At 40.9% G+C, this 14,236-nt stretch overlaps 1 protein-coding gene across 6 annotated transcripts in view; it reads right to left on the minus strand.

The window, feature by feature from the left end:
* Positions 1 to 2,969: 2,969 nt before the first annotated feature.
* CAP2 (cyclase associated actin cytoskeleton regulatory protein 2) overlaps positions 2,970 to 14,236 on the minus strand; it is a 64,982-nt gene continuing 53,715 nt past the window's right edge. For all 6 annotated transcript variants that reach the window (XM_048940533.1, XM_048940534.1, XM_048940537.1 and 3 more), the window contains 6 exons: positions 11,232 to 11,427; positions 10,207 to 10,382; positions 8,843 to 8,966; positions 8,555 to 8,637; positions 5,744 to 5,884; positions 2,970 to 4,170 (listed from right to left, as the gene is read on the minus strand). In XM_048940533.1, the coding sequence (XP_048796490.1) occupies positions 4,087 to 4,170; positions 5,744 to 5,884; positions 8,555 to 8,637; positions 8,843 to 8,966; positions 10,207 to 10,382; positions 11,232 to 11,427 (804 nt within the window). In that variant the 3' untranslated portion in view covers positions 2,970 to 4,086. The remainder of the gene's footprint in view (positions 4,171 to 5,743; positions 5,885 to 8,554; positions 8,638 to 8,842; positions 8,967 to 10,206; positions 10,383 to 11,231; positions 11,428 to 14,236) is intronic.

A 14,236-nucleotide genomic window follows, 5' to 3' on the forward strand; every position in this document is an offset into this window, starting at 1 on the left:
CAGCGACGCTTAGAGAGCAGTTTCTCAGTCCCTTGAAAGACAGCGCGCACAGCCTTTCCGAACACGAGCCCAGCGGTAACAGAACAGCGCGCCATTGCCCGCGCCTCAGCTGCTCTCTGCCATCTGGTGGATACGCGGAGTCACTGCTTCGATACTTCCCATTTCCACAAAGGAAGCGGTGTTCTGAATAACTAAGCCTGTATCGCACAACCGCAGGGTGGCTGAGGCTGGCAGGGCTCTCTGCCCACCTGGCCCAGCTCTGCCCCAGCAGCGTGCTCAGAGCCGTGGCCAGGCGGCTTCTGGACATCTCCAAGGAGGCGACCCCGCAGCTTCTGGGTAGCCTGGGCGTGTGCTCCATCACCTGCACAGCACAGAAGTGATGTCTGGTGGTTAGACAGAACCTCCTGTGTGCCAGTTTGTGCCCAGTGCCCCTTGTTCTGCTGCTTTCTACCTGAGAGGCCCCAGCCTGTCCTGGGTTTGGCCCTTCTCCTTGTTGCGCATGAAGCGGTCCTTTTACAGAGGAGCTATTGAAGAAAGCGTGAAATCTCACAAGAAAAACACTGTTTAATATGAAAACTTACATCAAAATCTCTCGTGCATCTTACCAGCTAATTTGCAGCCTAGTGAACATTTGGCCCACGGAGGTTTATAAAAATGAACAGGCTAGTTACACCATACACATTCATTCATAACAACGTATGCACCACAGATACTGTTCTCTGTTTAGATTCAGAACAGAAGCACAATTTCAAAGCAGTGCAGACTGTATGGCAACTGCTGAATTACAGCCTGAACCTCTGATTGACCACCTGAGACGAGCACTGTCAGCCACAGGAGCACAGGTGAAGGCAATTCAGCTGTGCTGCTGGAAGGGGGGGAGCCTGGCTGCACCTCTCCTAGACCTGTTTAAGAGCTGGGCTGCCAGTGTGAAAGGGTCTGTTTTTGGAGATCCCTCATTTTGAAGTTTTCCAGTGAGCCCAGGGTAAGGGTAAGCCCTTTGTCTATTCTTTTTTGGTGTAATAACCTGCTTAGCCACGCTCTCTTGTATATTTCTTAATTATAGCATCTGTGCATTCATTGATTATACAGCAGACCAATCTGGAATACATGGCATATCTCCTGTGGCAGCGCGTAGTAAGAAGAAAAGGCTGATAGAATGTTAGGACTGCTCAGCATTTAGTGCTTCATTCCTTGCTGCAGTAAGTCCTTAAACACAGCTCACGTTTCCTGGTGAGGATGTGGACACAACTGACCGCAGTTGGGATCTTTCTTCAAATCGTCATTCTGCAGCTTGGTGACTATTTTTAAACTCAAGATGTATGTAATGATTCTTTCAAAAAGGAGCTTTTTACATTTAATTGCACATGAATTCATATAGGGTAGAATCAGAACCTAGGATTTATCTTGTTTATTTTGCATTCCTTTGCATTTTTGAAGACAAGTTGCAGAGAGCAGCCTGAAAACACACAGCAAATATTTTTCCCAAGGATTACAGCTGACGAAACGCAGTTATGACTTAGTGCCACATGGCTGACTTTGCCTACTTGATAAAAGATGTCTGCATGTTTAACAAGTCTCTCTCCCATTCTACTTTTCTGGTGCCTAATACTGCGTGGACTTTATTGGTCTCCATGCCTCCAGTTATCAGCATTACCTTGTGTCTTTTAATGTAAGGCCTCCTTCCTTATCTTTTCAACCTCTGCTCTCTGACAAAGTTCTCAGGTGTGGTCAGGCCTTCAAGCACACAGTGTGACTGGACAGGACTCCTTCCTGTTAAGAAACTCATCAACGATTGCGTTTGGGTCTTGCATGCTGCAGGAGTGTGAGTGTAGAGAGAAGGCTTAGCCACAAGGGAGTTTGCTCTGAAATGTTTAAAAGGAGACTGATACAAGCAAACCAGCCTCGAGGAGAAAGCTGAACCCTTTGGAAGAACTAAAGGAGTTTGTCCTTGTAGCAAGTCAGAGCTGCATCACTGTTTTCTGTTCACCAGAAAGCATTTTAGACTTGCTTTGTGCAATACCTTCATGGGAGCACGTGGCTTCCTGTCTTTGTGCAACAACTTCATCCCTGTTTGAAGCTGGATTAAAAACATGGCTCAGTCGTTCAGATCAGAATGAGATCATTTTACAGAACAAATCATGATTATGATTTGAAGATGAAACAGTCTTCCCACAAGTGAAATATGGGATGGACTGCTCCTGGAGCTTGTTAACATGGGAAGGATGTACCCAAAGACATGTAGAGAAACAATGGGAAAGGCTGAAAATAGAAGGTAGACCTTATAAACTTGTTTGGGTCATGACATCTCCCTAGACAAAATCTCTGGAAGATACAGGTGTACCTAGAAATGAGAACCACAAACAGCTGGGTTCCAGTGCTGTCACAGAAGTTGCATGCACAAAACTTCACCTGCTCACATGCAGCACAAGCACTGCTTGCTGTCAGGTGAGTGATGGCTGCTGGTGTGGTGATGTTTCCTTAGATGGGAGGAGCAGCTACTGCTTCTCAGTTAAGCTAATGAAATGGCACTTAAGATGGAGAGGGCGTGTGGGACAAACAGTACAGCACAGTAAGCTCTGAGCAACTTTATATTTAAACAAGTACATTTTTCCTTTTTTAATCCATAAGAAGTTTACTGTTGAAAAATGCTATATACTAAGGCAAACACATTATACATATAGATTAAAGATCAGATAGCAAAACCTTGCAGAATGAGCACTACTGTTGTTATGTAGGGTTTACAATTGACGATAGTTAAAAACCCTCAAGGATTAATGTACTTTCAAGGTAAATTAGGCACAAAATTTAGCTTGTAACTAGCTCTGCAAGCATCTCACTTTGATTTCACCATTACCAAGTATTACAAGTGATCAAAAACATATGCTGGCTGCAAAACTTTAAAATTTTATTGTACTGTGTGCTGAAATAGTACAAATGTATACAGGACTCCACCTTTGTTAAAAAAGCATGTACAATAGGGACTATAGAAAGCAGAATTGAAGGGCCAAGTGGGCTTTGTTTGGGCTCAACTGGTAGGTCATAAGTCTATGGCTTTGCTTTGTGGATGTAATTGAAATTGAGTAAGTGTTAGAAATGCAGGGAAGAAATGGAAAGATATTTTAATTAACAGAAACTATGACAGCTATGATAGATTTTACAGGAACTTTAACAAGCAAACTAAGTGAATCTGATGCGTGCCTCTTGCCCTGGGAAAACCACCTGCCCACTCATGGTACTTCCCATGCCAGCTTGCTGAATAGCAAAGGTGCAGTTTGCAGGATACAGTGTGAAACTTTAAAGCATGAGAGATTGTGTCTATAAACAACAACAAAAGATACCTGTGGAGCAAAAACTTTCAGGTGATTTGCTGCAAGCTGTTAGCTCAGTGAGGCTTCAGTTTCAAAAAAATTCCTGATTCTTAAGAAACGAGAGGGTTACAGCAAGTCTGTGTGGACCAGAATAAAACCTTGTATTGCTGAAAATGCAGGGATCCTCTAAATATGTGTATTAGAAAAGTGTTAGATTAAAATATCATATTATTTCATCTTCCATTAGGAAAATGTATTGCTGAAAGTTAGCCTTTTTTGCTTGCTTAAATAAAAAGATTGCCAGAGAACTACAAGGAACTGTCAGATAGTTCTCTCAGGATGTGTTTGTACTGCATTGTACAGGACTAGCATAAGAGGTGAGAATCTCATCTTAGTCTTAATGCTGTTTTTGATTAGCAGAAACATAAAAAGGAATGCCCGGAAGCAATGTGATAACAGTGTATCATGCAGTGTTTTGGCTTAACGAATAAAGTGTTTCAAACCAATGAGGTGGCTGGAAGGCAGGGGTTTCAAGCCATTACATTCACATGACATCATTGAGAAGTAAAACCGTAAGTGAAGGCAAACTGGAAACTTGAAATGCTGAGGTGCCTAACAAAAGCGTGCCAGACGAGTTATTGTTTCTAGCATGCACAGCTAATGCTTGAAGGCCTATGAGAGCAGTAGGAGCTACTGCTATTTCTAGTTCTTCACGTTGCTGCGTTGTTTCTGCTGGCTGTGGTCTGATCACGGTCAGTGAGCGCCGGGTGCTGTCAGGTTAACCCACGATCTCTGCAGGTTCAGTGACCAACTTAGATCCATCCCACGCTGTCTTGAACTGTTCAGGAACCGGAAATTCTTTCTGGTAAGAAACAAAAGCGCCAATGCTGATTAGATAAACAGCGGATGCCTCGTGAAAAGTGGTGGGATACTATTAGTGCTACATGACTGGGAAAGCATTGAGAGCTCAGACATGCCAGGATTATAGAGAGGCCTTCCTCATTACCCTAGGAAGCTATTTTCAATGCTGCACAGGAAAAAGCCTTACTGCTACCTAGTTTCAAATAGCCTTGCTGTGGCACTCCTGTGTAAAAATCCCTCTCACACCATTATTTGGGACAGCTAAGTAAATAAACCTCAGGTCAGAAATGACTTTAGGCTCCATCAATGGCTGGCCTGGAAGACAGTAGAAGGGATCTGATGTGGAGATTTGGTGGGGAGACTAATTTTAAAGAGGAAAGCAAATGATATAACACAGAAGAGTGAAATCTAAAATACCAGCCTATCATTTTACACGTGATAAACGTCAAGAGGCATAGCATTCATTGTGGGTCAGACAAAACAAAGCAGAACCTTGAGGGAAGTTTCCTTCCATTTCATGTGTTCAATGAAAGCATGAGAGATATTGGGTCCTCCTTGGTTCTCAGAGAACAAAAGTGTGGAGGAAAGGATTTTTTCTTTCAGATCTCACAGTGTTTTGATAGCCAGTGACTTCACACAACAGTGGCAATTTAAGGAGAGACTCATCAAAGAGATTTTTTTTTTCAGAAGCAGGTAGATATGCACTCACTGAAAAACAATTCTCTTTTTCTTTGCCTGAAGATGAGCATCCAGTAATCGCTTTAGGAAAAGTGGAGCATGCAGATTCTCTTGTCACATCTTTTCCTTTGTGAAGCCTAAACTCTTCTGCCATATGGTATTCCAGAGTGGAAGACTTATGGCAAATTCAAGTTCTCTCTCGAGTCATTCAGTGCAACTTCAAAACTACTCTGTTGAGTAAGTATGCTTTACCTGCATGTTGCCTTGCTACAGTGTGACACAACAGTGGATAGCTTTAGTAGAAATGATGGAGAGACAAGTATTAAGGTCTTACTAGGACAAAAAGGAGCCTTTGAGTTAGAAAAGGCAAACCTCATGTTTAGGTGATGTTTAAGAACCATATTTTGAAAAAACACTAGAAAGAATTCTACAGATACTGCCTGTGTATCAGCAGTCTTAGAAAAAAAATAAGTAAATAATACTTTATCATTTCACTTGGAGCTGAAAGATTTCTATCTTCACTTTAGTGTCATCCTCTTCAGTCAGAGTGCTCTCAAATAATGTGTGAAGTGAGTCCCACTGGGAGGTTATGTTTAGGAACCAACTTCAAGAAAAGAAAATTAAGTGGATGGGAGATGAAGCCATCATCTGTATTTAAAAAAAAAAAAAAAAAAAAAAAAAAGGAGATAACATCTTTGGCAGGGGCACAAACTTCAAAGATTAGAAGTCATTCTTTCTGCACTGATAGCTGAGAAAACAGAACACAGAAATTCAGCTGTTTTGGATCATCTCTTGATCATGTTCATACGTGTGGTGTGTGAGCTCTTTCTTAGCAGTTTTATCTAGCAAGGCTAGATGGGTAGAGGGAGAGAATCTCTAAAAACAATCTCACTCACATAATCGCCATCTTGGGGGATGAGGATGTTCATCTCAGAAGACTTGGCACTCACGATCTCACAATCTAATGATTCCTCACTGAGGTAGATGTGACAGCCTTCTGTTTTGTTGATGGAAATGGTTGGCACTTTCCCCATCACCTGGAAAATGGGATGTACTCGTTATCGAATCTTAAAAAGCAAATAAAGGCTCTGTTAACCTAATTTTTATTGCCTGCCAGGTCTAATTTTGCCCGTCAGCATCTGATCTGTATGTCATCTGCCTGCATGATGCTTGTATTTGAGATAGAAGCTACCATTTGCTGAGCACTAGAAGTTCTTGGTGGTGACAACAATGTTCTCTATGCAACTGCAAGCTTATAATACACAGCAAACTTTTAACGTATGACTTGATGCAAATTTTTTCTCCATTCTCTCTGCTTCCAGTGATGTTTTTGTGCTGATACTCAGGCAGCATTCAGCTTGTTCATCAGCAGGATGGCAAGAAATCAAACACATGAACTCCAACCCATTCTAGGCAAATGTAGGATCTCAGCATCTGAAAGAAGTGTTTTGTGATGCGTTCCAAAGACTTAAAAACTCTTCCTGGATTTATAGCGCAGAACAGGAGAGGGTTTTATCCCCTTCAGGCAAGATAGAGCCCTAAAAAAGCACGAAGATCAATTTAATTACATCTTCAAAGGTATTTCTTACATCGCATTAAAAGCGAGCACAAGATTTACTTGAGGGGGGCAAAAGGAAGTAAACTTTCTCATGTTGACCATTCTGCAGGTTAAAAGGTCTCTACCTGGCTAACTGGCTGACTCATGGCTGTCAGTAAAAATTCCTCCTCCTCCCCACTGGCTGAAAGCAGCAGTACACTGGTCAGAGTATTGAAAGGGCAAAGGTAGCTTTGAGCTATAAAACAATAACAGAGCATGACAGACAGCCACTTGCTAATAAAAAAAGTGTCTTCCATCATTTGAGTTTAGAATGTAATTTCAGCTTCAGTTCCTTACATGTGATGGCAAACAAAGAGCAAGTGGTCTGTCTACTGCACTCTGCCCTCCTCCTCAAGTCTGAGCTAAGTAATGATCAGTGCTTCCTAGCCTCATCTTTCCTCTCTTTTGCCCTCTATTGCATGAGATCCTGCAAAAGGAGGCTCTGTTTAATTTTTATGCATTTAGCAAACAGCAGGAAAAATAAAATGCTGCTGGGAGAAAGGAGAGCCAAGAAGTAAGGCACTGAAGTAAATATAGAAAAAATTATAGGGTAATTCATTGCATTAATATGTGATATATTTGCAATTTATGAGCTCAGATCTTCAAAATACTGAGAAAATGCAGGTTCTGAGCACTTGGCATGCTCAAATCCTTCAGAATCAGGCAGCTTATAGCAGGAATCTTAAGTGTAACTCCACTCTGTTCTATGCTGTAGAAGCCTTATGCAATATTCATAGAACCTGCTTAATCAAAAGAATTTTTATTCTTAGTAAAGATATTTCCTCTTTGCATGAATATTAACAGCGTCCAGTTTTGCTGTTCCTTACATAGGAGTTTTTGTCTCTCATGAGAAGTTCTAGAAGTGCTGATAAAAATAATCCATTTATTTAGGAAAAAAAAAAAAAAACCAGAAACCAGCCAAATGCCTGGGATGTTCAAATGCCTGTGCCATAAGTTGTGTAGTGATCATGGCAAACCTGCTTGTTACAGCTCAGAAGATGACGTGCAGCTGGTAGCAATGTCAGTCACTTGCAAGAGGTGCAAAACTGCAAAAAAAGTCCTGCTGTTTTTTAGTGTGGTATCTGTGACCAGTATTTCTGAAGTACAGAATTTACTGCAGGCATAGCCTTTTAAGCAGAAGACCTCAGCTTTTGTGAAGAAGACAGGCAGTTTAATATAATTTAATTTCCATTTAATTATTTTTCTCTTAAAATAAAACATCCCAGAGGCCTTTCTTAAGATCATCTGTGTTCGTCCCAGCTTGTACAGTCAGACCTCTCTGGAACGGAACGAGTGAAGTGCTGTAAATGCCAGGCAGGCTGTCTGTATTTTGAATAGGGCAATGTCCAGTACAGGGAGGGCAAGATCTGGATTAAAAAAGTGTATATTTTCATTTCAAAAGAACCACAAGAGAAGGTGATCTCTGATGAAATTTTACTCGCTGGTTGTCTTGGACAAAACCAGAGACTCACAGCCCGTATCTGGGCAAGTCGTCTGCATTATCTTCTCATGTAATGAGTCAAGTTGTTGGTAGGGAGATCTTCGAAATCCAAGAGCCTGATTTGACTTTATGTCATTGAGTTGTCCTTGATAGTCTATTTGAATGTTTTCATTGAGAGAAAAAAGAAGAAAGAAAAAAAGAAATAACCAACTTCTGGGCTCAGAAACCAATTAGCTAACTGCCAGAATTTGAAGCACTGCTAAACTTCCAATTTCAGGAGCTGCTTACCATGAAAGCAACAAAATTAAGGCCAGAAATAACAATATTTCAACCCTGCTTGGGCAGGAGGATTGGAACTGGATGACCTCAAAGGTCCCTTCCAACCCAAGCTATTCTATGATTCTGTGATTCCACTGAATAGATCTCTCCGTTTCGCTGGAACCAGGTGTTGGACTAAATGAAGTTTATTCAGTAACGATCAGAAGTTTTCATAGGCACTTCCTAAATACATCAGCAGAATTCACTGTATATTAAGATTTAAGGTTTGGCTGCACCAGTCTCTCACTCATCATGTGCACGTGAGTTTCTAATAATCTCTTGCAGCCACATGTCAGGCTTGTTCTTTCTGTCTGTTCTCTTTCTCTCTTTGTTTCTCAAACAGATCTTTACCTGAATCTGAATATCCCTGGAATTGATCACTTCCACGATTCCCACAACGTTGTCAAACACAAGGCCAAACTTTTTACAGTTATCTAAAATAAAAACAATCATAAATAAGAAAGGCAAGATAAAGGCAAATACATGCACATCGGCTGCATTAAATACAAGTTTCCAGTCTCATGCTGCGTAATCACTGGTGATCTGCCCATCACAATGAATGAAATGATTCTGATGCATTATAATTGCATAAGTTTTTTCAAGATTGGCATTTAAAGTCCAGCTGAGCTATTCACTCACCAATAGTAATTGAATTGATCTTTCCTTTTATCTGAAGTGTAGACTTGTTACACTTGAAGATGTAGGCTACTTGCTTGAGTTCAGTGTTGGTAATGACCAGGTCATTCTTATCCTCTTGATATTCCTATTTCAGAAGAAAGTTTATTTATTTGGTTATCTTTAACTAGCTCACAGTCAGAGCTTAGTACAACACATCATCAAGTCATTGCATCACTGCAACAGAACAATATCCTCCTGGTGGCTTAAAAATCCAGTGTGATTGGTGGCTGGATATTTCACCTACCTCAGCCTTTGGTGACGCATGTGTATGTTCTAGAGCTGAAGAACTTGGCACAGACCGAGACAAACCCACTGATTGGTAGCAAAGACATTCTGCTCTCAGCAGTGTAAGAATGCCTTCACAGCAGTTTGGCTTTCATTCAACTTAGAACCAGCATGTTGAAGGCCAAACCAAGTTTTCACTCCCAGCAATGCTATCTAGGGCTGTATACAGTATATTGTGAGCTGGTGCAGGCAGCAATAAGGAGAATATTGCAATAATATTGCAATAAGCAATATTCCTCCTTAAACAATAAGGGGGAATATGTGAAGAAATTTTCTCTCATTGTGAAGTGCAAAAGGTTGTTTACAGTCAATGTATGGCAAAGAAAGGCTAGGGATCCACAAGGGAAGTTCCAGGTAGTAAAGCCCTAATGCAAAACAACAGAGGTAAATTGTGGCTACACTCTGTGCAAACTTTACTCCATTGTAATGACTGTGTACTGAAACTTCTGCATGACTAAATTGCTTACTGCTTTCTCCCTCTTTAAATCAACATAGTGACATGGCTTTTCACTCGCAGACAGTTTGGTATATGCCTCCATAAATTAAATTCCATGCTATAAGCAAAGATATCTTTGTCTTCTGTAGATTGAGCAAAAGGAAAATAGTTCTGCACTTTTAAGCATGAGAGAGGACCAAGTGATGAAAAATAAATGTATAATTCCATCAGTTCACAAGGATGGAAAAAGTGCTCTCTGCTAATAATGTATGTTTTCTCACAAGAGCGGCCTGCAAAAAGGGATTTTAATTGGGATTCTTCATGGGATTTGTTTCTGGAGCGCTGTCTGATTTTGCTACAATTTATTTGTTGGTTTTGACATTCTCCGTTTCGGATGAAGTATTTTAGATTCTCAGAGACAAATGAATTAACTTTAGATCTCAGAGAATAATAAGCTAAACTGGAATAAGGCATGGTAGTTGCAAATTTTAGTTGCAAATTTGATCTGTTGCTACTTGATCGCGGACCGCCTTGTGCAAGAAGCTCAGTGCTCAGGCTGCTCTGCAATGTGCAGCGTGCAATTCGCGCTGTGACTGGAACGCACCACTCTCCATTTTTTCCCCTCTAGCTCCAAGACGGGGGCATGGCTCTGCTGCGGGGAGTTCTTGGGGGAGGTGGGACTTGGAGTATGGCTTTTCGTGGGAGAACGAGCGGGTGGACCTTGGGCACGTAGGCTGGGGTTCTTGTGAGTCTTCTGGTCGTCAGAGACATGGCGAAGCCCTTGGGAGAAAAAAATGGGTCGTTATTATAAAAGAGAATCTGTTGTCTTGTCCTAAGGCTATTTGTATTGAAATAAGAAAGATAGTATCTAAGTCATTTGCAATTGTGTTAAATTATCTGATGAGTTGATATTTTTTATTTCCTCTTGCTTTGCCAGGGTAACCACCTGAACTGTAACTGGCGTAGATGTTTTTAGCCCTTTATATAAAACCTCTTTGACCCGGGATGGGCTGTCTTAAAATCTTTAAAATGCAGCAGTCTTTTAGTCCCTCTCCATCTGTAGAGAGCTCTGTGATCTTGCTATCGAGTATTTTTACATCCAGAAAAGTGAGATTCTTTTTCTAATTTGGCACTAGAGGCAGACATATGAATTGTAAGTATTTAAATTCGCAGCCATCCACTTTAATTACAACTATCCAGTGTTAATACAAAAGGTTTTATCACACTGATTTGTGAGCCATACTTTTCCACGCAACATATGAGACGTTTTGACACAGGCTGGTACACAGACTGTGGGTCAGAAACAGGAATAACTTCTGACTGTAATTGCAACTTTGAAGTTCACCAGCTGCTGGGGATTGAAGATGTCTAACACGGTTGCATTGAAATTAAATGGAGACTTCGAAATAAGTGGTGTAAATTTCAGGAATACTGACCAATTTTGAGTGCTGCTACTTCTAAAGGGGGTTTTAGTATGCTGTCTCATCCAGAGGGATCAGTACAAGCCTTGGAAAAGTCTCTGTTGCCAAAACATAGCTTAAAAACATTGGTGGAATTTGGGTCAGTACATACAACAGCTGTTGATGTAGTTTGACTCAAGGGTCAGAATTTGATTTCTTTTCTCCTGACCTTTGGTAATTGCCTCTCCTTGGTTAAGCTGTGCAAACAGGGCTGAGCGAGATGCCGTTCCTTCATCCTTTGGGGGGGTTTCTGTATCAAAGATGGGTGGAGGTCCCGGGGGAGGCGGTGGTGGAGGAGGTGTTGAAGAGGGGCACGACCCACTGGTTAGGACAGACCTCATAGACGTGGGTGATGCGACAGGACCCTGTGTGGGATAGATGGAAATTAGTTTTAAATACAGTGTGACAAGGAACACTTTATGATGATAGCTCTTACTTGTTAACATCCTTGGATAGTGTTGAGTTTCATTGACTCCAGGCAGCCACATGCTCAGAAGAACTTCTAGCATCATAAGTGGTTATTAAACACTATTAGTCTTTCCTCGCATCGATGGAAACCAGGCTGGAAAGACAGGCAGTCCACACTGCCACCCTGCTGCAGAGCTACTCCGCCTAACGTATTTATGCAAAATGCTTGCCAAGAGTATAATTAAACATCTTCAATATTAAAGTTTCCATATGATTTCCATGTGCTGTGATATATAAATGCTTCTCAGATGTAAAAGCAAAAATCTCTCTTTTTTTTTTCTTCAGACACTGTATGCAGTAACTTGATGTTCAACAGAAAACGTTCTATCTAAAAAATAACTGAAGGGGTCACCAAATGTCAGTTATGCATATGCAAGATCCTCAACTATAAAAAAAAATATGTAAAATGCTGTTCTCCAGACTGCTGAAGTAACTGCAAAGATTTGAGTTGCAGCAGAAAACAAAGCTATGGTTGTTCAAGTCAGTTCTTCATGAAATTCAATATTTTTTGATTTCTCAAATTATTTTTTTTCAATTGCAGGAGATCACAGCACATGAATAATGAGTGAGGGGACCCTGATAAAGTAAGTAACGCAGTCATTCTATTAGTTTGTGTGATCAAAAGTAAATGTTTTGGTCTGAATGGTGATGCTCATATATAATATTATCAAACAAACAGGGAATACTGATAATGAGCTGATCACAATTTTATGCATCCTACCGATTGAAAAGATACAAAGAATCTGAGAAACTGAGAATCACTCTTCTTGTCTTGCCACTGAGTGTCACTCTGATGCCAGAAATTGCTCATCTAGACAGCATCTCTGCAGCAGAGCAGGGACTTTTATAAGAACTGCTGTGAAAAAATTAGGTTGGTCTGATTAATTTAGCTTCCTCTTCAAGTGTTGTGCATTGCACTAACTCATTCGATAGGTAGGTAGATACAGTGGAAAAATGACAGAGAATTACAGAGTCGTGTCTCCTAATTGGCTGCCTTTGTTAGGAGATATAGGTTGTTAAAAATGCATCCCAGGTAACCAATACTGGAAAGAGATATTGCTTAGCTGGACTCAAAGGATATTTTTAATTGTTTACTGTGCCACCACTTTCTGCTTTGCACTAAGTGAAAACATCAAAGCATGCATCTGGTTCATCAGGTGCACACACTTTTGTTATTCTTCAGACATCCTTTAAAAAAAAAAAAGACTGGCACACTTGTGTACCCAACGGTATTCAGACCTCTCAGTCTGTATGACCCTGATTTAAGCAGCACGGAAAAGTAATAACAACATTAATTAACATCTTAATGTAACCCTTCTCTTGGCGCATGAGTCTTCAGCACGGGGGTACTGTTCCACTTGAGGCAACCATTGATGGTTATGGTAGTGATAAATACGCTGCAAGACACTTTGTCACATTAGTGGCATTAAAAGTGCACTTGCACAGTAAGACTCAGGTGAGTAACAAAGCTGATGTAACAGCACGGTCTGATTGTTTCTGAAAGGATCTGTGATCTCTTAAAGCAATGAGTTCTCCCCCGTGCTGCTAAATGATTTTAATCAAATGTCAACAAAAGAGAATCCCCTTCTGGAATTGATTATCATTTATTGTCGAGATACACCAGAACCAGGTGCTGATGTTTTTTGCTCTTAAAGACATTTCACTGTTGCACGGATACATTTAACTCTGAGCATTTCTGCATATGTACTTGTAATTATTGGTTATTATTTTAGACTGGGGACAGCTCCCCCTCTGGGAACTCGATTTACAGGGCCCATCTTCCTGCCTGTGCTCATGTCAGTAATGTTACCTGCAGCAGAGTCAGCACAACTGTGAATTACTATAGTAAAAAATGAATGCAAGTGGATTCAGTGGCACAGTCGGTTATTGCTGCCTGAGGTGCAACAGAGATCTTCCCTATCTGTTGCCTGCAACCATAGCAACTGAATTCACTATGTCCTGGTTATCCAGAATTATGAACGTTGCATTTGCAGGTCTTTTTAAAATCCTTAGCTACACAGAAATGGCACTCACCATCCACGCTGCAGTGTGAACCTGCAGCTATAAATTATGTATGCTTTAAGTGAGTAGATTAATGGTAGTACTGGCAGTAGTGGTTAATAACTTGTGGCTTGAGATAAAAATGTGACCTTCTGATTTCCCAACATACTTTATAGCTTCCACCTGCATAAATACAGTAGTGTGATTTTCCAGAAACTTGAATGTGAAAGAGTCATTGTTTGAGGAGCAACTGTCACCTAGAAGCAGAAGCAGCTGACATTCTTTTGTAATTAACACCAATGAAATTCTGCAAAAGCTACAAAGATGCAGGAGTTATCTGCGTGTTCTGCATACAACACAGAACAGTGGGTCGCTGCCAATCTCTGCTTCAGGTGCTAAAGGCCTATGCCTGATCATTGCAGGAGACTGCGAGCTCAAACGGTGATGCTAAGCAGTGTATCAAAGGGCAGTTTTCCAAACAGGAACAAAGGAAAGGGGATGTCCAGTAACCAAAGTAGAAGCAAAACTCAAAGGAATTTAATCGTGGGAAGTGGATGATCCCACTCCCAGAACTCTGAAAGGACTATCTAGTGAAAACACAAACAAAACAGAAGGATTTTAAATAATCAGATTCAGACATGGTCTTATGTGACTAGAGAATGTCTAATTTACTTTTCAAGGGCAGAGGTGGGAAAGGATTTGGGC

Source organism: Lagopus muta, chromosome 3, assembly GCF_023343835.1.
Source record: "Lagopus muta isolate bLagMut1 chromosome 3, bLagMut1 primary, whole genome shotgun sequence".
Classification (NCBI taxonomy): Eukaryota; Metazoa; Chordata; class Aves; order Galliformes; family Phasianidae; genus Lagopus; species Lagopus muta.